At 47.2% G+C, this 22,799-nt stretch overlaps 1 protein-coding gene across 5 annotated transcripts in view; it reads right to left on the bottom strand.

Annotated features, from left to right (window-relative positions):
- Nucleotides 1-10,058: 10,058 nt before the first annotated feature.
- BCAS1 (brain enriched myelin associated protein 1) overlaps nucleotides 10,059-22,799 on the bottom strand; it is a 77,507-nt gene continuing 64,766 nt past the window's right edge. For 2 of the 5 annotated variants that reach the window (XM_016120828.2, XM_016120827.2), the window contains 4 exons: nucleotides 21,069-21,134; nucleotides 18,098-18,361; nucleotides 13,520-13,590; nucleotides 10,059-10,398 (listed from right to left, as the gene is read on the bottom strand). In XM_016120828.2, coding sequence (XP_015976314.2) covers nucleotides 10,326-10,398; nucleotides 13,520-13,590; nucleotides 18,098-18,361; nucleotides 21,069-21,134 — 474 coding nt within the window. In that variant the 3' untranslated portion in view covers nucleotides 10,059-10,325. Of the gene's footprint in view, nucleotides 10,399-12,184; nucleotides 13,591-18,097; nucleotides 18,362-21,068; nucleotides 21,135-22,799 lie in introns of those variants that run through there. The other 3 variants (XM_036229258.1, XM_036229259.1, XM_036229260.1) reach the window with 3 other exon arrangements.

Below are 22,799 nucleotides of genomic sequence, written 5' to 3'. Positions count from 1 at the left end.
AATGATCAAATATATTATCATGACCGCTGGGCCGGATTATTAGGTAGTTATCAAAGATCATGTTTTCCAAGATCCGCCCCCCCACCCCAAGTTTAAACATTTAAAACATAGGGAAATGCTGGTAGTAAAATGTTTGATTAAAAAATGCATGCCACAAGAATTTTTATGAAGTTGAGTCCAATTGCACTTACAAAAATAAGGAAAGAAAGCAGCACTCAATTATTAGCAGCGTTTCTCTGGGTGATGGGGAAATTGGTGACTTGATTTTTTTTGTGCATTTCTGTTGACACAACAATTTTCGATGGAAAACATTATTGCTTCTATAATTCCACAAAGGAACTGTTTTTAAAACTGTAAGTTTGAAAATCATTTATAAGGGAAGAGAGCCAGGAAGGATTTCTGTTTGGCCACGGATCAGGCAGGCAGGCCGGCCCTAAACAGCCCTCTCAGAGATTTTTTTTTTTTTTTTTTTTTTGCCTTTTACCCAGATGTCAAATGTCAGGCTTCCACACAGTTAAAAGGACTCAGAGCTATGATCAGCGTCCCCAACGCCGAGTGACAAATGCTAACTCCTTCCCCCTCTCAACTCAAGGGCCATCGCATGTTCTTAAATTTACAAGAGGAAACACAAAACTCAAGTGCGCTGGAGCCACAAGCCTGCGACAATTTTGGCCCCGTTCCCTTAGGCCGACCCCGAAAGTGTTATGTAACATGTAGAGAGAAGACTTTCTGTTTCTCTCCCCCATGCTGAACCCCCCTTCTTTATGCCAATATGGCAGGAAGCTATGCAGCCTCGTGATTAAGCCTGCAAACTTTAGAATCAAACACACTCGTATGGAATCCTTGCTCTTTGACTTAACGGCTCTGTGGCTTCCGGAGAATTCTGTAACTTCTTTGTACTTCGGGTTTCTCGTGTGTGAAAGGGGACGAAGATCCCCACCTCATTGGGGTCCTTTGAAGATGAAACGGAATAAAATACATAGAGTGGACAAGTGATAGTCGTCGAATCGGTGGCTTTGTTCGTAGGTGACCAAATTTTATTTGCTTCTCATCCCACGTAGGGGCCATGATGCACGGGATGAAATAAGAAAGGACAGTTTGTGGAGAAAGATACTCTTGTCAGCCTGCAGATTTTTCCGTGAAAAGCAAAGCCACCCAATACCACGTTGGCGTCCACTGGGGTCCATGATCCAGTTTGTTGAGCACCGTGGTTTTCCTGGCAGCGTGCTTAAGCCCCCTACAGGTAGGTGACTGAATTTCAGATAGATTATATTATTCTGTCATGTTTAATTCAAACCAGTCCTGAAAACAAGCGCTTCCCGCCACCTCTTAAACAACCATGCTGCTCTAAGCTCCCATCTCTCAAGAAGTGACGGCGACAACCTTCTCCCGGGCTATTCTTCCTGGGGGACATTGGAGTCACTGAAATAGGAGACGAACCCATGTGGAGGGAGTAGCACTATGTGTGGCAACCTGGGGACTCTGGAGGCGGGGGCACTTGGGCCTGAACCCTGCCTCAGTCTGTTACGACTTACCGGCGGTCACAAGGTAGCCAGAGGCAAGGCCGCATCACATGGCCACAGGTGCCTGGCTCTGGAGACCAGACTCTGCAGCAGCAGGCTCGCAGGTCCCCATCACTGCTAGGAGACCGGGCAGTGGTGGGCGGGCGGCCGGCGTCCCCACCGTACAGGCAGGCGGTTCTCGCTCATCTACACTGTCATGTCACCCTCCCTTCTGGCTCGCCCAGCACCACGAAAAGGAAATATATCCCACCCAACACCTCACGAGACTTTCGGGGAGCCATGTCAGGAAATGGAGAACGTAATGCTGAAGCTCTTTTTCTGCAGCTTTTTAAAGCTAATCTTTGAATTAACCAGAGATCCGGTGAGATCTTTCTTTGTGTGTGTGTGTGTGTGTGTGTGTATATACACACTCAGGGTAAATTTGTTGTTTTTGTTCACGAACATATCAAAATCGTCTTATCTTTTATTGACCTGTGTTGGGGGAGTTTTGGGTTTTAATAGTTTTTTTTTTAAGTGAAAAACAATGTTTCAAATGCAAATAAGGTCACTCCACGATTCCATCCTCTTGTGGGGTTCATTTTATCACAAGCTGATCTTAAGGAAGGAATCCCACTTTGGAGACACCTTTTTGAGGTTCCTTCCCAGCTAACTTAAAGGGTCAGCCTGGAATGTTTAATTTTGTATTCTACGGTTGTCTTAAATTTTGCAAAGAAGGCAAAATGCTGTGTATGGGACGGCTCGCTATGGGGGTGTCTCACGTGGTGGCATCTGTAGTCGTTCTACGTATAGTGGTGCAGCGAGAGAGGTAGCTTAGCCAAGGTGCGCACCCCGACACCCGAGGTGACCCTGAAGCCATACAAATTATAATCCCGTAGCTTACAAGACACATGGGGGAAGGTAGGTGACCTAATTATACGATAATACTGTATCATGTTATGTAAATTGTTTCACACTGGGAATATTTCAGAAACCGAGTTTGAATTATTACTTCATGGTGTTCATTTGGGCACAGGTTCACTCCTTGGCTGGCTCACACATGTAAACACTCCTCACTACCTTACCTCTCTTTCTCTCTCTCACACACACACACACACACGCTCACACCTGTCTCTCCGAAATGCTAACCGTGCAGCATGAACCAGCCGCTCCTGACTCCAGAGCACTGAATCCTTCGTCATCAACCTTGACCCTTCTTTCTCTCATCTTCACATTCAATCTGACAGCAAACCCTGCCCGCCCCATCTTCTAAATTTGAAACACTCTCTATAGGCTAGCACACGCCAATTTTGGTAAATGTTCCAAGTACCCCTGAGAAAGAATATATATTCTGCAGTTTTTGGTTGCTTTGTTCCATAAAGATCAACTAAGTCAAGGGCGTCAAGAGTGTTGGCAAAATTTTTCTAGTCCTGCTGATTTATTTTCATTGGTTTGTTGATTAATTACTGATAGAGAAATGTTGCTGCTCATCACTATGATGGTAGATGCCTTTATTTCTCCTTTAAGATTTGGTAGTATCTGCTTTATATATATTGAGGCTATATTAGAAAGTGTTTGTAGATTTAGAATTGTTCTATTTTTCTAGTGGGACTGACCCCTTTTGTTATTATAAAATATCTCATCTATTATATTGTTTCTTACCTTAAAATCGGCTTTATTTGGCACTAGAATAACTAATCAACTTTCCTTTGATTAGTGTGCGCACGCAATATCTTTTCCCATTCTTTTATTTTCATTCTTTTTGTATGCTTATATTTAGGGTCTGCCTCTTGTAAGAATATAATTGGTGTTGTTTTTTTTTTTGTCATATAAATGACAATCCATCTTTTAGTTGGAGTATTCTGTCCATTTATATTTAGTGTAATTACTAACCAATTACTAACACAATACTAATACATTATTAGCTGTTTTCAATCAGTTTCATCTGTTATGAGCTCTTTTCTTTCCTTTGTGATTTTTTTAGGTCAGTCTATTGTCCTTTCTATTAGCTTATTATTTTCACATTTCTTTTCTTTCCTTTTAGAATTACCTCGTAGAGTGTTTTTACGACTGCTCAGCAATGCAAGGAACTTAGGACATGGCTAACTTCCTTTTCTTCTTGCCTACATTTTGTGGTATTGCTGTCGCATAGTTTAACGACACATATATTTTAAACCCCACGAGCCATTATTATTATCTTTTAATACAGTCGGTATTTATTGAGATTTCCTAACACATTTACCCTTCTGCTGCTCTTCACTCTTTCCTAATTTTTTTATCGTTCCATCCGAGATCATTTTCGTCCTCTCTAAAGAATGTTCTTTAGCGTTTCGTTTAGTTAGAGTCTGCTAGTAATGTTTTCAGTTGTCTAACATGTGTTTATTTCATCTTCAATTTTGATAGATAATTTTCACTGAGTGTGGAATTACAGGTTGGGCGTGATTTTCTTTCATTTCCCTCCCTTTTTTTTTTTTTTCTGGATTTCATCAGTTCTGCTGAAAAGTCCGCTGCCGCTCTCTCCCTGCTCTGCAGTGAGCTGAAGCGTCGTGTCTCTGCTCCCGGAGGCCTTAAGACCCATTCGTCTCCTCTCGCTTCGGCTGTTGTTCCCAGTGGGCAAGATGGTCTGAAACCATAGCTCTGTGGCCAGTTTTCCAGAGAAAAGATTTACATATTAAATGGGTTTTGGTTTGCTCCACAAGCTTAACGTGGTCTAGGGCCAAGGAAAAGCAATAGCGGATAGAATGGCGCTTTCTGAAAATAAGTGGCCCCGAACCAATCGCCAATATCGCATTTTATCTCTCTCTTCATTGAGCTGTGGTTCCCTGAAGAAACCGAGATTCAGAGAGGTTAATCGACTTGTCCGGCCTCACACAGTTAGCGCACTTACTGAGGTTTGAATTCACACGCGTAGACTCCAGAGCTCACACTTTTAACCACTGAACTTTACTCAAATCCAGAGTATTCAAACTTCTCTGATTATAAAACATAAGAAGGGTTAAATCTTGAATCTACATACACATATTCATAATCAAAACTAGCCTTTCAGTAATTAATATTAACCATATTATCTATACTACATCATGAGATTCCATCCCGCCCCATCCCATTTTATATGTTAAATTAATGGGTTGGTCCCAGTTTTAGATGTCAATATCTGCTAACGACAATGATCTGCCCTAAGGATTAATCAAGCACATGGGTCTAATTTGCCAGAGAAAGCTCAGAAAGTGAGAGAGAAGGGCAAATGAAGCCACTAATTGTCTTTCAGGGAATTTAACGATACAACTTAAGCTCACCCACTTAGGAGTCTCAGGGTAGGCAGCCTCCTGCAGGGACTTTAACTTGGCATTGAAAAAGCAGGAAAGTCATTTCGCCTGTTTGGGGGCCCATCTTAGTACGGGGGCAGAGTAGGGACTCAGCAAATGTTTGCCGCCTGAGTCAAATAAAGGGTCAGCTGAGAACTGACCCTTTCAGAGTCTTCTCTGCTCTAATATTCCTTGTTAAGCCACAGAATGAATAAGGCTATGAATTTCCTTCTGGGTCAGTATCAACAGAAGAATATCCTAGAATGGTCATTTCTTCCAGAATTGCTCTCTTAGGCCGCTGTGACACTGAAGAATTAAAGAAAAATGTCTCCCCCCTCTCATTTCCATGATTTCCTGTCCTGTCTTGTGGTCGACATAAAACATTTTCAACTCCCGCCTCCCTCTTTCTCACCATTTCTTCCCCGTGGTTAAAGAGGTTAAACATTTGCAAAGGAAATGATTAAGCAAACCCAGCAATCTTGGCGAGGGGACCTGATTCTTCAAGGCCCTGGATTTTGAGAGCTGAAGAAATCTGTATGATGAAGGGTTTGCACATGAGTTTTTAGCCTTAGTCAGGACTGGTGGTGCATAATTTCCTGTTTTTGTATCCTCAAAACTGCTAAGCTACTTGCGAACCACCCTGGCCGGCCAGAAGAGGGCGGGGGTGGGAGCCGTGGAGAGAGGGTTGGGAGCCAAGAAGGGAGGAGAAGGCTGTTCCTCCTTCTCCTCTGGCAGAACTTCTGTGGAAGTGGAAAGAATTTTTTTTTTTCCCCCGAAGGCAGGTTCTACACATCGAAGTTGGGGGTTTGGGTGGTGGAGAGGAGAAGACACAAGTCTGAACAGGAATTTTCATGGGCCGCCAGCTAGTCAAAGAGCAGCAGTTCAATCTCCAAATGTTCCGATAAGCGTGAACATTTATTAGGCACTTACTGTGTGCCCGGCACGGTGCTAACCACCTCGTGTGGAACATATCATTAAGTCTCCATAGCAACCCCGGGCGGTGGATGCCGCGACCATCTCCGTTTCATGGATGTAACAGCAAAGCCTGAAGATGTTAAGTGATTTGGGATTCCAGCCAAGGCCCCTTCAACCGAGAGCCTGTCTTCTTCACGACTCTGTTCTGAAGATCCAGGAGGTGACAATGTTGTCGCTGGTACCATGACATACATGCTCATTTGTTTGGCCCCAGGGTAGGGGTGGGACCCTCCTCAAGGAGCCCCCCGATTTCCTTTTCTCTCGAAGCGGGCTTCAGAATGCGCCAGGCATCTGCCTATCTGCTCTTAGCTCCTCTTTCCACATTTTCCTCCAAACTGCATTACCCAGGTGCCCTTTGCCGACTGGCTTCTGGTTAGGTTCAGCCAGGGAAGGCTCTGGCAGCAGGATGTTCCCCGCATCCTCTCGTTAGCAGAGAGGCAGCGCTTCGTCAGGAGAGGCCCCTCTGGCCCCGGCCCCGCACGGCGAGTCTCACAGGGCAGCGGGTTCCCTGGCTCTGCTGTTTCTTCCTCGTCTGCCTGGCCCTAATGGTGGCTGTGGCTTCCTTCTGTGTCTCATCTCTGCATGGCTTCCTCGTCACACGCCTGCCTTGTCAGCTCTTCCAGCACCTTTCAAACGAGGGCCCCTGCGAATTTCCCCCCATTCAACTCCTTGGCCTGAGCCGGGTTCTTCTGCCTCAGCAAGACACGGACATTTGTGCCTTAGAAACAGACCCTGAGATCAGAACGCAGATGCAGGTCGTTTATTGGGGAAGTGAGCCCGGAAGTACATTCGAGGGAGAGCGTGTCCATGAGTCTGTTATTGCTATGGGCAGCTGGAGTTTCTGTCTTGCTGGAGACCCTTGTGGCGACATGTAGGAAACCCCTCAAAATTGTCCCAGTGAGATATGGGGAAACTGAGACATTTACCTGGCATCTTCATCTTTCATTGGGGATCGCCCCGGGGCATAAAATTCCAGGCATTTCCAGAACGTCCTGCATATGGGCTGTACAAGTTCTCGAAGCCACCAAGAAAGGAAGCAAATAACTGGAGGGACTTTGAGGTGAGAAGCTCTTAGCGCTGCAGATGAACTCAGAGGTGGGCTGAAGAGAAATGGGGCGGGTATCCACAGCATCTGCTACTATGGCAACCCGGCTAATATTATAAATAGATACAACCAAGAAAAGCCAAAGGCAGTCAGTCTCCTTCTTAGAAATTCAGCTTTACTTGAAAAGGGGTGGGCACCAGGGGGAACCAACATTTTTTTTCTTCTCTCCTCCCTCTTTTCTCTTCCTCTGGATGAGCCAGCCAACCAACTGGTTACCAGGATGGGGAGAGACCGAGACACAGTTTAAGAGTGTTTCGGAGATTGTGTAGTCTTTCGGCCCATGACAGGAAATACGTGCCTTCTACCTTGGGCAGATGTCGCCTGTATCTCATCAGTGAAGTTTAGTGGGCACTTGTGACTCTCATCATAGTGACTCTCTGAGACAAGTACCAATATTATTCCCATTCTACAGAGGAGCAAACTGAAGCTCTGAGAAACGAAGCATATTGCTCAAGATCTTACAAGTCCTGGGTCATGAGTGTGAATCATCTGAGTGGATGGAGCCAAATACCAAATCCACATTTGTGACCCCTCGGAAACGAGCATTTAAGGATCCTTTTAAGGGCCAAAGCCATTGAGAAGTCACGTAACTTTATGTAAACCTCTTTAAAGAGGCTTAAAAAACGATTACGCTTTGTCATATCTAGTAGGTAGTTCAGGTCACTTGATGAATATGAGCTGAGTTGAGTCAGTATCAAATCCTACCTGCAACCAGAATACAAATCTGACTGTCACGCTCCTGCTCCCATCTCTCCCATGGCTCCCTATTGCCCTCGGGAAAATGTTTATACTTCTTACTATGGGCTCCAGTCTCCGCCCGGCCTCCACCACTCATCTACCTGCCCTGCGGCCTCACTCCAGCCATGCTAAACGACTTGCCTTTGCATTCCTCTCCTGCCAAGAACCCCTTTGGCAAACTCTCATTCATTCTTTGTGAGTCAGCTCAACTGTCGCCTCCTCGAACAGCCAAAGTCCATCCCCTGTGCCGTCCTGTGAGGCTCACCGCTCCCTGCATTCGCCTCTCTTACATTATAGCATTATTGTCTTTTTGCCTTCCTGTCTCTCCCACCAAAAACATGAACACATCTGTAAGAGCTTAGCTTGGATTTCAACCTCAGCTCTGCCATCCGTGCCTTTGGGGCAAAGTCGCTTTCCCTCTCTGAGCCTTAGTTTCCTCATCTGTAAAATGGGCAGAAAACAAGATAATTTAGGTGACATGCAGCACCCGGCACACTGCCGGGTCTGCTGTTAGTTGCCGTCTTTGCATCCTCAGGGCTGACCTTTTGTAGTTGATGCTCAGCGAGGCGGTCGCTCTACCGATACCAGTGGTTTTTAAATTTTCTCGTGAGTCAGAACCACCTGGAGGACTCGCTAAAATACCGCTTGCTGGGCCCCACCCTAAGAGTTTTTAATCTGGTGGGTCTGTATCAGGGCCCAAGATTTTGCATTTCTACCTAGTTCTCAGGTGATGCTGATACTGATTGTTATGGAACTGTAGTTCGAGAACAGCTGGGCTGGCCACCTGGGGATGGGGAGATGCCCGGTTCAAGTGATCAGACTCGCACTACAGGTAACTCGCTTCCTAGCGGATGTGGCCATAAACGATTTATCTATCACCTTATCCATTCAGCTGATATTCATTGAGTATCTACTGTGTCCAGGCCGCCTGTGATTCTTAGCCTCCCCAAACAAAGATCAAGTTGGTTGGTTTGTTTTTCCATTCCTATCAGCTCGGTCTTGGAAGAAGCTTAAGGAAGGGTGATGTGGCCGCAAAAATTTAAGCTGGTGTCCTTGCTAAGCACTTAAGTCTTGCTGACCAGCTCATCATGCTCCGCAAAGTGGCCTTACCTCTCAGATCTCCACAGTCAACTAAACGACAAGTGACTTAAACTCCCAGTTTCCTTCCTAAACAATCAGGTAATAATAGAGCCGACTCTGTGAAGCCGCTGTGAGCATGGAGGGAGAGAGGGTATCCCCGGTTTGGCCCCCTCGTTCTTGTTCTCCTTATTAAACTCGATCGCTGTCTAGAAGTTAATCAACAAAAACTTCCTTTAAGAGCTGTCTTGGCCCAATCTCCCGCTTAGGTAATCAGAGAAAGGGCCGGGCTAGAGGCTGTAGGACCCCAGGTCTTGGAACGCCCCCAGGTGGCCAGATTTAAACAAAAACGTCCTTCGTGAGAGTAAATCGTAAGCAAGGAGCGCCTTCGACGGCCAGCCTTGTCAGAAACGCGGCTGGGGCCATTTTGTCAAGGAGTGGTCCTTTGTGGGAGCGAAGCCATACAGGGGCACGCCAGTCCCCTCATCATGAGAGGTCATAAAGGAAGCAGTTAAGTTCGGTTAGGGGTATACAGCTTTACATTAGATAATGCATTCAAAACGCATTCTAGAAACTGCGAAATGCGATAACATAAGCCTTTATCAGTATTACCCTTATTTCTGCGCTGTTGTATGGCGCAGAAATCTGCTGTGGCTGGTTAAAGAGCCAAAGGATGGCGAGGCTCGAATGAGTGGCTTTCTGGGGAAGGGAAAGAGGGGTGAAAGGGTTAAAGTCCCCAGAAAGCCAATTTATGCAGAGGGTTGGATCTTGACCCGCTTCAGGCCAGCACTAAAGGTCTGAATTACAAATGTACAGAAGTTGCTGTTCAGTAAATAATTTATTTTCTTCCTAATGGAGCCTGTACTTTCCAGCGGGACAAGGCTGTTTTATTTTAGCTGATAGGGCGAACAAGATCTAGACTGCAGAGAAGTCTGATTCTACTCGCCGTGGGAACGGCTTTCTAAAAAGACTTAAAAAGGGACATTGAGAGGGTGGTTGACGTGAACCCTCATCGTCTCACGTTTCTGCAAAGCGCATTCTCTGCGTTTGCAACTTGGGTGAGTTAATAATTAAAATCGTTTTCCTTTCCTGCTCTTCAAGGGAGTTAGGCTAGCCGATTGCGTTTTTTTTTTTTAAAGCTTAATTTGGGATCGTTTGACGTTTGAAATAACATTTGTCGGCTCCAGTGTGTAGAAATCTCCTTTCCAGGCTCTTTGAGAAGCAGCCAGCAGGAATCCTTTAAAGAGTCAGCAGACGATTCTAGCCTCTTGGAATCTAATTTAAATCCAGACTGTTTGCAAACAAACAAGGACAATCTAGCTACAGTGTGTGTGTGTGTGTGTGTGTGTGTGTGTGTGTGTGTGTTTAAATCCCTGATAATTTTTTAAAGAGCAGGGGGTACAACAAAAATACAGGAACTTCACTTTTGGCATTTTCGGGGGGATGTGTCTGCCCCCTTACCCCAAAGGATTGAATTCACGAGGGACCTAAGCAAGAGCTGCTGAGAACAACTGTGCTGTTTGAATGAACTCTCGTATGCGTATCAGTCAAAAGTCACCTTTGCTGGCCGGACCTGGAAAGTGGAGTTTTGTGTGTGTCTTTTGTTTTCTCAGTGGGATAGCCATTTCAGCTCAATAGCTCAATTCTTGGGAAAGGCCACTTCTTCTTGACATTGGAGAAGACATACTTCCCTGTGCACCTAAAAACAAATAAGTAAATACATAAATGAGTACGCACATTTTTAAAAGGCGCCTTTGCCCCTCCCCCCCGGTCTTAATTTTTCTTTCAGTTTCGAGGTGTTTTTTTTTAAATGCGTGCTGAGTGCAGCTTTGCTGTTTGAGTGGCAGCTCTGGGCTCCATGTTTTGAGGAACTGTGATTCCAAGAGCTTTCTGGAGCTCACTTGGGGGAGTTTCTGCTCTTTTTCACTCTAGCTCAGCAGGAGCCATGGAAATTAGTATTTATTGTACATGCTCAGGAATAGGGTCGCAACTCAAAAAAAAAGCGCCCAAAACCCCATAAATCCAAAACCACACAAATCTCAAAAATGGAATTTTAACTTGCTCCTTAGGCTACAACTGGATTTAGAATCCCCCAAATAAGTCGTTTTTCGAGTCTGTTCTGGCTTAAATTTTCTCGCCTTTAAAAAACAAGCAATTTCATTAAAAAATGGCTCTCTCTCTCTCTTTTTTTTTTTTTTTTGCCAAGGGGTTGGGAAGCCAGTTACAGAAACCGTTGGCATGCTTTGCAGGGAAATTCTCAGCAAAACACCTCTTTAAAAAAAAATTTTTTTTAACTTCTTTTTTTCTGCGGAGGTGGGGGCTGGGGGGGGGCGCCTTCTGCATTAGTCAGCCCGTCCTGCCTGGTCACGTTTCTCAGCAGGGCAAAAACCCCCTGTGCCCAGTGAGGTGAAACTTGCAAATGATACTGTCACCTTTCGCAATGGACTGGTGTGGCCCGGAGCTCACCAAAGGTCGCACCTGGCAAATCCCCTGGTGTTTGGAGACAGAAGAATAACCAGCTGTTTTGTCTTCTTGAATTGACTTTTGGACTCTCTGACTGAGATGGCAGAGGGAACGTCACCCCCACCGTGGGCTTCCCCAAAGGGCTTTTTCCTGATTTGTGCCAAGTTAAACATTCGGACACGAAGTGGCATGAGGTCATTCTTAACTGGGTGAGTCACAGGCACTGAGTAATCTCCAGGTTTGGGCAGGTCTGAAGAAGCTAACTCAGCTGCAAGGAAAAGACCTCTGGGCTTTATCTGAAACCCAGCACTCAGCCCGTCAAGGCTGGTAGCTGGAGGACCCCAGCAGCAAAGGACCCCCGTAACCTGACATTTTTAGAGATATCGTCCTGCCGCCCCGCAAATGCATTTTCTAAAAGCCTTGTTGCTGAAGCCATGGTTTTATTTGTCTAAAGTGCAGACCTAGGAGAGTATATTTAATTCTATTTCCAATTAGTGTGTGGTGGATCACACATGTGATGGATTTGTATGAGCCGGTGTGTATGTGTGGATCGGCGTTAGCTACATGCGTCTGCTTGTATGAGTGTCAGTATGAACGTGTAGGTGCATTTATCTGTTCCTGTGTGCAATCTATGTTTGTGTGAACATGTCCGTGCATTCATGTTTGCATGCGTGAATGTGCGCCTGTGTGGCATACATACATACTGAATCTGGAAGTGTGTACCCGTAGCGGACACTACCCAAACACTCCTCCTCCGGCTGCTAAGGGGTCCCGGCTTCTCAGAGCAATGGGAGCTGTTTGCCCTTCCCACCGCCCCCCAGGGGGCCCCTGACACCAACAAGGGTCCGAAGGCAGGCTCCCTCTCCTCCAGGCAGCACTGCGTGGTGCGATGCACGCTGCAGAGCCCCCTGCAGATCAAGAACGTCCACTGCAGCTGAGTCCAGTCCTTCCTCAGCTCCCGCCCTGACCTGCCCGACTCGTCCTCCCTTTCCCCGGGGGGCCCTCTCTCAGTATGTCCCATGCATCCGAATCCCTGTCTCAGGCTCTGCCCTAGGCAAGCCCGGCATGAGACGGCACTTTTACACGCGTGTGTTTGTATATTCAGATGTGTGTGTGTGTGTGTGCGCGGGTGCGTGTGTGTGCCCGTGTACAAGGACGTCTAGGAGGATCTGAGAGAGAAGACAAGCCAGAGGAAAAGCCCTGGGGAAAAGCAAGGCATCTCAGACACAGAGGATGAGAAAACTGCTTTTAAAGTGGAAAATTAAAAGATGCTTTAGGTGGAAATGTATTTTTTTTATTAAATCAGAAAAAGAAAGATACAGTGTACATGATATCAGCCGATCATCTGCTACTTTTGAATTACATCTTAATAGACTCATCATGGTCCTATTTACTGCTCTGTACACGTATTAAGGAAAACTCAGATATTTGCAAAATCTGTAAATTTTTATTAACTGGGGTCATGGGGAGGGCTTTATGAGAATGCATCCTGGGAACATTAGGAAGTTACAGACAGACTTGAGATAAGTGTCAGACAGAACAGATGAAGCCCGCCCCTCCGCCATCTGAGAAACGTTAATAATGTGAGATTGCCGGGACCAGGTCTTTGTTAGGGGTGCAGGATGCGGGATGCAAATGGAGCCCTGGGCGCCCCCTGGTGTTGCAAAATAAACTCGCAACTTCATTTATTTGTTCTGTTTTGTTTTGTAAGTTGTAATCCTTGCCCTGGTCACGGGAGCCTCCTCGAAAAGCAATTGTTTTCCCAAATTGTTTCAAGCCCTCTCCAGTCAGTCTTATCCTTCTCGTCAATAACGCTCAAGGACCCCATTTGAAAAACAACTCTTATCCATTTTGTTTCCATGCCAGGAAATTGGCATCCTGCCAACACAGGGCCTGTGCCCTCCCTCCTAGAACTGCGAAGTTAAACCAACGGATTTTCGTCTTTCCTCTTAAGAGCTGGGAGGATGAGCCTGTATTTACTGCAATGCCTAATTCCTTCCAGCGGGCATTTCTCTCCTGCAGCTTACTTGTTTCTGTCATTTTTCATAACTTAACCAGAATGTATTTTTCCTCCCCCACCCCCCACCAACCCACAAGCATCAGCTCTTCTGACCTGACCAGTTAACCTGCTAAAAACCATCCTCACAGTTATTTACCAGGAAAGACTGGACCAGAGACGTAAATAATACACCTCAATATACAACAGCTCAGGCTTAATTCGTAGGCAGAATTTCATTTGATGGCCATCAGAAGAAAAAAAATATATATACATGGAGTGGTTTAGGGGAGGAAATGGAGTAGGGAGGAGGCATCTCGGTGTCAGGAGAACTCGGTGGGAACTGTGGCGATTTGTTTACTTGGGTTTGCCAACGGGTCCGATGGACACAGGGTCTGTTTGCACTTGAGCATCCAACATCCGCTTTGGTCCCTGGAGAAAAATACAAAGACATTGTAGCCTAATGAAGGTCTGTCGTGTCCACAGTGACCACTACCAGGTATCCTGGATGAGAGAGCGGTCTCTGATCACGCACCCCCGTTCAGTGCTCAGTTATATATGACTTTCCAGATCTCTGAAACCTGCGACAAGTAGCTTAACTCTGTGCTTTGGTTCCTTCACCTTTGAAATGGGGGTGATCGACGTGTCTCAGGGAGTCGTTCTGAGAGAAAGGGAGTTCGTACTTGTAACGCATGCACGTAGTCCCTGGGGAGTAGGGGGCGCTCGACAATTACGGGTCACTTCTGTCACCCTCTCTAATCACTTTCTAACTGCCCTGTTTAATTTTCTGACAAAGCGCGTCACCATCTGAGGTGAAGCTATTTGTCTACTGTCTGTCTCCCCCGGAATGGAAGCTCTGCGGTTGTCTGCTGTGCCTGGCACATAGTAGGTGGTCCTTTGCACTGACCGACTGCAGTCGAATAAACTCTGTGAGTCGAGTCCTATTATACCTGTTGTTATTAGTTTACATTTGCTGTCGAGTATGATTTACATACAATAAAATTAACCCTTCCTGTGTACAGTTCTATGATCTTTGACCAACACAAATAGTCCTGTAACCACCACCAAAATCAGAATACAGGGCTCTTCGATCACCCCAAATCCCCCTTGTGCCCCTATGCACTCAATCCCCCTACCCCCCACCCCCAGACCCTGACAGCCACTGATCTGTTCTCCATCCCTAGACTGCTGTCTTTTCCGGGATGTGGTATCATGGAATCACAGGGCTTGTAGCTTTTGAGTCTAGCTGCATTCAGGTAGCGTAATGGATTCATCCACCTTGCTGAACGTATCAGGGCGTACTGTTACCGTCGGCCCTATTTCACAGCATGGTAAGTACAGTATAACGTAATGCAAGATGGTACATATAGTACAGCACATATATAGTGTAGATAGTATATGTAAAGTACTATAGTAAAGAACTACAGTTTATACAGATAGTATAGTGTAGTGTAACGTAGTATAGGATAGTTTAATATAGGATAGTATATATTACATAGTATATCACGGATCTACATATATAGCAAAGTCTAGCATAGTAAACATAGTATAGTATATAGTAAATATAATCTAGTATAATACGAGATAGTATATACAGTACACTAAAGTATAAATTATAGTATAGTGTACTTTACTGTATATATCATGAAGTATATATACTAAAGTACTATTCATACAGTACAGAGTGGTATAATATATAGTTTATATAGATAATAGAGTATAGTCTAACGTGGTATAAAATGGTAGAATGTAGACTAGTGTATATTGTATAGTATATTATATATACATATATAATGAGGTCTAGTATGGTAAATATAGCATAGTATGTAGTAAGTACAGTACAGGGCACCGCAGGATATATCATATAGCATACCTCATATATAGGGTAGCACGGTGTAGTGAATGTAGTGTAGTGCGTGGTATACGCAGTAGTGTACGGTGTGAGCAGGGTGGCAGACAGACTCTACTATGGCGAAGGATGTATGGTATGGTATACACACACAGTGTCATGTGATGTGATGTAGCAGCATGCATACGGTAGAGCACAGGCTAATACGTAGTATAGCACGCACATATATCAAGCACAGACTGTACGCAATGTGCTGTGTCAGTCTTTGGGAGCACGAACATGGCTGGGACAACGTGGTGTATCGAAAGCCCGGGCTCAGGGGTCAGCCGCAGCTGGGTTGGAGGACCGCTCCGTCCCGGTCGGACATCGTGACCTCTGATCAGTGCCTTGCCCTGGGGGCCTCCAGCTGTGCTCACTCACACCTGGTCCTCACCGCACGCCGTGAAGCTGACCCCATTCTCACTCGCACGGCAGAGGAGGAGGCTCCGTGCGGGCCAGTCACTAAGGTCCAGCTCCCCACTGGTAAGTGGCGGATCCGGCTGCTTCTCCCACGTGCCTGGGTCCTGAGCTGCTGTCTCTGGCGCTACGCGATTCCCAGCCACCCGTTCACATTGCATCGTAAATACCCGATGCGGCGATTGGACCACAAACTCCTCCACGCAGGACAGTGCCTTACTCATCTCTGTGCCTTACAACCTAGGGAGGGGCCGACTGAAGTGCTCACACAATAGTAATTCCTTCCGGATGAATTAAAACGAGCCAGGCTTTGTGCCCAGGAAACTCTCGCGATCCCAGGGACCCCCTCTCATCTTCGGGCTAACCCTGTGACCTCAGTACTATTCGCCCCATTGACACAATACTTGAAACGCAGAGAGGTGACTCGTCCAAGATCACACAACCATTACGTGGCAAAGCTGGGTTCAAACCCAGGAACAAGCTTCCGAGTTTCTAGGGCTTGGACTCAGGCTGCTGTTTTACTAGGAAAGGCCCCACAGATGATATGTAAATGAACGTACGTGATTGTGTTCCAAACTGTATTTACAAAAACACGCAGCGAGCCAATTTGGCCCACGGGTTTCAGTTTGCAAAGCCCGGGTCCAGCCTCGACACTATGGACACTTAGGGCTGGATCCCTCGTCTTCATGGAGGGCTGTCCTGTTCACTGCAGGACATTTAGCGACTTCCTGGGTCTCTACTCTCAATGCCCCAAAGTCGTGGCAATCAAAGTTGTTTTGGACGTCGCCAAATGTCCCCTGTGTCTGAGATCTCCCCCAGTTTGGAACCACTGGTCAGACCCAGCCCACCAGATCCCCGGATGTCGTGGGCAAGGAATCCGCAGAGAACACCCTCTGGCAAAAGAAACCAAGAGCCACCAAGGACGAGAGGCGCCAGGGCCACAAGCTCGGGACCCTTCCAGAACACAACCCCCTCTGTACCATACACCACCCAGCACACGCCGCGTGGCAGGTAACGTTTCGACCGGAACTTTGGGCAGAAGAATGTGTAGTTGGCTTAAAACTGACCGAGGAAAGTGTGATGAGGGTTCTCAGTCCTCTCCAAGGAGCTAGAGCTGAGAACGGAGAAAAATACCCCAATGACACCTCCCGAAGGGTGACCCATCTTTACACATCCTCCCTGCCGAGGCTCACTCTCTTTCCTTTTTCACCTCTTTGGAACTGGAGAAGGGCCTTTCACCGGAGGGAACCAAGATGGCTTCACGTTTGCGAACAGCCTCAAATCGTGACCTTCAATACTATCTTAAATTGAGGTTCTACGCTCTTACTCAAGGACACAGACCAGATAGTAGTGTGAGACATTTATCCCAAGACTTTAAACTTAGGAGTGTAAGACACCGCTCCAAAGACCCAACACAGGCCGAGGAACCACTGCCCTCACCTACCTCCGTCTATCAGGCCACCAAAACCTACAGAAGGCCATGGGACGGAACATGACGGCTGACCAAGGAGGCCCGGGGCAGGGTGCCCCGCGCAGCACCCCGTCTCGAGTGCAACGTGGAGGTTAGGTTCGGTTTCCTGGCCCTGCGACGGGCATCGGCGTTATCGGCCGGGCTGGCTCTCTTGGCTCCGGCCACATTCCCTGGGTCCAGGGCCGATTTCACGTGTCCCGACTCCTGGTTTGTGCTCGGTCACCTTGCTGATTTATCATCTGAGTAACGACCCGGCAGGTACTCCTCGCTTGCCAGGAGTCACATGATCTCAACTATAATAAACATTTTCTAGTGTCCTATTCTACACCATGCATCTATCTATTCATCCACTCAGCAAACAATTAGGGAGTGTCTACTATGTCCTGGTCACCACGCTAGGGAGGACGGCACATCTGCCTGTGGCAGGGAGGGTCACTGTCCTCCCAAAGCCAACCGTGTAGAAGAGACAAAGAAGGACCAAACGGGCAAATGAACGTAAAAGAATGATTAATTATTTAATGTCCGGCCTCTATAGGCTCCCGAGCTTCTCTGGGAGGGAAGAGGTAAAGTTTAGTCACCCCTGTATTCCCAGACCCCGGGGTTGAGCTTAGAGCAATTTCCCGGATTTACATTCTTCGAGGCTCCCTTTGGCCACCAGCGAGCATCAGTGCTTCCTGTCACCACCTGTCCCTGGCTCCATTCTCTCCTCCAGCCGGGCCGGACTTCAGCCCCGGGCTGCCTCTCTGGCATACCTTCAAACCTCTGTCTCACCGCCTGGGACACGCTCTGTCATCGGCCCCCGCCTGGTCACCCCCTTCCACCAGCAGCTAATTGGAGGTCCCACGTCTCCTCTGAGAAGCCTTCCCGGAGGCTCCCCGCAAACGCAAGGCCAGGCCACCTCCTGGCCCTCAGGGGCCCCTCACATGCCGGCCTTCTGCCTCCTGGCCCTTCCCAGACTCTGCAGCCCCACGTGTCAATCTTGAACCTGACCGCCAGCCCCAGACAGCAAGGCCATCGTCCACCTAGCACAGCGCCTGGCACCCAGCAGGTGATCAGTAAATACTGTTTGACAAATGTCCGGCCGGCCAATCGGTGCCCTTCGAAGGCGGGAACCGTGCCCCCGGCCGGAGACCCCAGGAGGGAGAGGTGAAGGGTCCACTCACCAGGCCCTTGAAGAAGCCGCCGAGGGACTGCCGCCCCCGCTCGGGTCTCTTCTGGGGCTTGTCCGTGCTGGGTGGCGAGGTGGCCTCCGCCGCGGCCGGCTCCGCGCACGGGGCCGGTTCCCTGGTGTCCTGCTTGCTGCTCTTCTGCTTGTCCACCTCGGCTGTGGCCTTCTTGTCCTTCGAGGGGCCCTCTTTGCACTTCTGGGCGGCTCCCGCCGGCTCCGGCTCCGGCGGCGTGGGGGCCTTGTCCGTGGAGTCCGATATCTACAGAGAGGTCACACAAAGTGCATGTTAGAGGCCGCGGGACGCCTCTCAGTGGCAGGGGAATAAATATGTTAAAGCGGAGATGGGCAAATGTTGGATGGTGTCTACGTTTTCGTGAGTCCTAGGCAAAACAAAAAAAAAAAAAAGAAAGAAAGAAAAGGAAAAATGCACCAATACCTAATTATGGTGCAAGGTCACAGTTAGGGACATTTGCTTATTTATCTGATAATTCGTTAATTAATGCTATGCTTTCCCGGCAAGCATTCCTTCTTCCTCTGGTACGGGAACCTGGGTTTGCCTTGGGAAACCTCTTTTTTCTCTTGTGTATTCCTTGGGATTTAGGCAAACTAAGTCCATACCTGGACAAGGGCATGTGACTCAGGCCTGGCCAATCAGAGCATTGCACGTGACTGGGCTGCTACGATTGGTTCAGGATGACCAAACAGATCAACACCGAGCTGAGCTCAGGGCTTTGCTAAAACGACTGAGAGAGAGAGAGAGAGAGAGAGAGAGAGAGAGTCCTGCTCTCTTTTCGTTGGGTTTGAAGATAAAAGCCTGGAGTTTTCAGAGCCACCGTCATTTTCAACAAAAAGTGCTTGAAAAGGAAGCCGACACAGAGGACAGCAGAGCTGAGAGAGGAAGAGAGAGAGGCAGGAGGAGGCCGCATACTGCTGGCTCTGTGTGTGCCCCTGGATCCAGCCGTTCCTGAAGTCCTCTCATGTGCAGGCTCCTTCGAGAGAGCTTCTCTGCTTATGACTGCATGTGACACGTTCCTTGGGGATGCCTATTTTCTTTATGTCTGTCTTGATTTCTGGCGTGAAACTTCCCCGTTGCTTCATGAAACAGTGATTTTAAAAAAACAACTGTTTTTTTTTATTATTATTATTTTTATTTTTTGGTGTCGAACTTATACCCTTTCTTGCTAAAGCAAAATGTTCGGCATAATACTCGGGTCCTGCGATTTGGAGGGACGAGCCTATAAAATCCAAAATTCTAGAAAACGCTGGGCGAATTACAGCTCACCACAATGAAAGAATCTATGAGAAAGTGAAAAGCTTTTCCCCGTGATTCACTTGAACTGCAATGCCTCTGGGGCCCAGACAGAGAGAACGAAAAATCGCGTGGAGACTTTGTGTCTCCGGTCGTGAAGCCAACGTAAGGACAGCGGACCGTTTCTCTGGTGTCAGAAGAGCGGCAGTTCCAGCGATGCTGTTTTCGATGTCGGGGACACAAGTCGGAGCGTGGGGCCGGGGGCGCCGTGGTGGACGGAATGCCCCGTCGAACGAGGCAACGGCCGCTCAGACCCAGGCGAGCCATCGTGGACAGGATTACAGCCCCAGCGCTGCCAGATCTGCTGGTTTTCCAATGGACATTTAAAATGGAATTTTTAAAATGCAACATATGTCCATTTTTAGAGGTTGACTTCGAAAGTTTTAAAGCCCTATTCACGGCAAATAACTACCACCCAAGTACCCCTGAGGGCCACATTCGACCTCCTGGAGACACGTTTACCATTTCCGATTCATCAAGTTTTGTACTGTCCCCAGGTCCAGAAATTTTATGACCAAGTGGCAGTCTGATTGAGAAAGCAGCAACCAGAGAACTGTCATTCTGCACCGGTGGATGAAGCCTACCCCCTAGAAACACGTGAGAAGAATCACAGGTGCAGGGTCTCCCCAGGTCGCAGCACCTGGGGGGGCTGACTTCCTCGGAGAAAGAAGCGTTTGACATCCAGTGAGCCCCACAAAGCCATTCTGTCACCACACGCCCTGAATAACATCCCAGCTGCCAAAGTTGTAGTGAATACTGAGATATAGATGTCTGACTCTAAGAGAAGGCCCCAAGCAGATATTTGCCTTAGGATGAGCCAGATACTCCCACCATGATGCTCTTTAGAAGGCCAGAAACCAGTGTCTCCATTTACACACCCCACGAACTGTCTTTGCCACACAGATTTTAAGATAGAGTGAGTGGCTTAACATCTGGAGTCAAAGGGACCTGGTGTGGGTCTAGTTCCATCCCATCTTTGCTGTGGGGTCTGAAATAAATTGTTTACTCTCTCAGCATCCTTACCTGGATGGGGGTAATAAAAAAATCATACCCCATGGCATTGGGGGGATTAAATTAGATAGTAATTGGAACACCTGTGTGACGCGGTCTGGCCCATGTGAAATGCCAAACATAAGGGGACCAGTCATCTTGGTTTGTCTGCGAATGAGGGGGTTCTAGGACATGGGACTTACAGTTTGAAAACTGGAAAAGTCCTGGGCGTGCCGATCATCCTGGTTTAACACATCCAGAGCTGACGCTTTCTGAGAGATTGTGAGAGGTTCGATTCTAGCGCTGGGTGCAGATGAGGTGCTCTGGAAATACTTGCTGAATTGAGTCCCCCCACTCCGCCCCCCCCCACCGTCCCTCCTGCCCAGTGACATTACAGTCAAGACTTGTAGGATAAAAAAGGAATTTCCCATGTGAAGAAGAGGGAACGTAAAAAGCCTTGCAATAGGAACTGGCTGCAGAGTTCTGGCTTGTTCGTGCTCGTCTCTGTAGAGCCCAAGTTCATGCCCAATGAACAGTAAGTAGGTGCTTAACCTACAGATGTTCAACGAATTGGCTGTGGTTTAGAACTGCATTGGAAATGAGGCTGGAAAGAAGCGAGAACACACCAGCTAAACCCGCCACCGAACCGAGTTCACGGGTCACTTACTTGGCTGCTGGAGTCTTTCCCATTTATTTCTTCCGAGTGGGTGATCCCTCCATTCCCTTTCACTGACTAAAATAACAAACAGACAACGGCCTTTCAGCTACCGTGAGCACAACGAAATGGAGAACGCGAAAGAAGGTCTGAAATGGATGGCCACGCAGTCATTCGTTACTGAGATTTGGGATCACGACCAATGGAAGACCAACCGAAATCATATTACTCGTGAGATCTCCCATGTCCATGTGGTCTGTACCCAGCGTCTAGTTAAACAAACACAAGTGTTGACCTCCAAAACTAACAATAACAACAACAAAAGTCCAAAACCCTGAGGTTAGATGATTCTGGGATAAATCAATGACGATGAAAATAGTAATGTTGGAACCAGAAAGTCATTGAACACGTTGAATGAATGAATCAATGCATGAACGGGGGGTCGAAAGGTACAAACCTCCAGCTGTAAGATAAGTAAGTACCAGGCATGTAATATACAGCAAGGTGACTGTAGTTACTGTGGTCACATGACAAATGTGAAAGTAGTTAAGAGAGTCATTACCAAGGTTCTCATTACAAGGAGAATTTTTTTTCCCTTTCATTTCTTGTTACTGCGTCTGTCCGAGAAGGTGCACGTTAACTAAACGTAGGTGTGGTTATCATTTTGCGATATATGTAAATCAAACCTTTACGCTGTACACCTGAAACTCATACAATGAAATATGCCAGTTACCTCTCAATAAAGCTGGAGAAAAGTAAAATAGATGAACGAACGATTAAACCATTGGTAGCCTTCCATTGGTGACATTCAGTGGCGACTGTTTTATTGTACGTTTTCCCCCAGTAGAGGAATGAGTTATGTTCAGCACTTCGTTTCCATCCTTTAATGCCCCCTGTGGCCAGTGGCATCAGTGACAGGGCTGGATGGGGTTGAATTCACAACTTTGGCTCCTTAAACCCACCCTCAAAACAGTTCTACGGCGGGTGGGAGGTGGCGAGGGGCGGGGCGGGGAGCAGCATCTGGAGCATCCCCTGGGAACTTGTTAGCAGAAGGGTTCTAGATCTGCTGAATCAGACACCCTGTGGGGTACGGCTCGAGTTCGCAATGCCGAGGCACACGTGAGTTGAAGTGTCACTGCTGTAAGCTGACTGGCCACGGGCGAATGCGGACCAACGGTACATTCATTTCTTCCCCGTCCCTTTCTTTGCTCGCCCTGGGAGGAGAGTTGGGATCAAATCGGAAGGCGCTCTCATCGTGAATGGTCCTAGGTTAGCATCCTGAAAACAGACACTGGGGCTATAGAGAGATCATTGCAAAAAGTTCAACCTCTTAAAAAAAAAAAGAAAGGAGGAATATCTCAAGCTTGTCTATGACTTTTCTCTGCTGTTCATTTTGAGGCATATTAAGCTGCATTTATGCAAAGGTGACTGCATGCCGAGGTGAGACTAAGGGTTTTATTAAGTCCCTCTGAGGTCTCTTCAGCGATGGAGGCTATTAATAATCTCTCCCCAACTCCCTTCTTCCTCCCTGCCCACTGTGTGTTCTCTGCATCCCTCTCCGTTCCTCTTGGCAGAGTCCTCTTTCAGAAACAAATTAGGGTAGTTCGTGTTGGGCTCGGTCTGTATTCAAAGGACCATAACCACAAAGGCTTATTTTTTCCAGCTGTGAAAAATAGCAGGATTACTGTTAAGGAGACTAAAATTCTTTCAGAGGCTATTTAATATTTTAAAGAACAATCTGAA

This window comes from Rousettus aegyptiacus, unplaced genomic scaffold, assembly GCF_014176215.1.
Source record: "Rousettus aegyptiacus isolate mRouAeg1 unplaced genomic scaffold, mRouAeg1.p scaffold_m13_p_12, whole genome shotgun sequence".
Classification (NCBI taxonomy): Eukaryota; Metazoa; Chordata; class Mammalia; order Chiroptera; family Pteropodidae; genus Rousettus; species Rousettus aegyptiacus.
The sequence above is the reverse complement of the archived record's forward strand: the minus strand, read 5'-3'. Positions and strand labels throughout refer to the sequence as shown.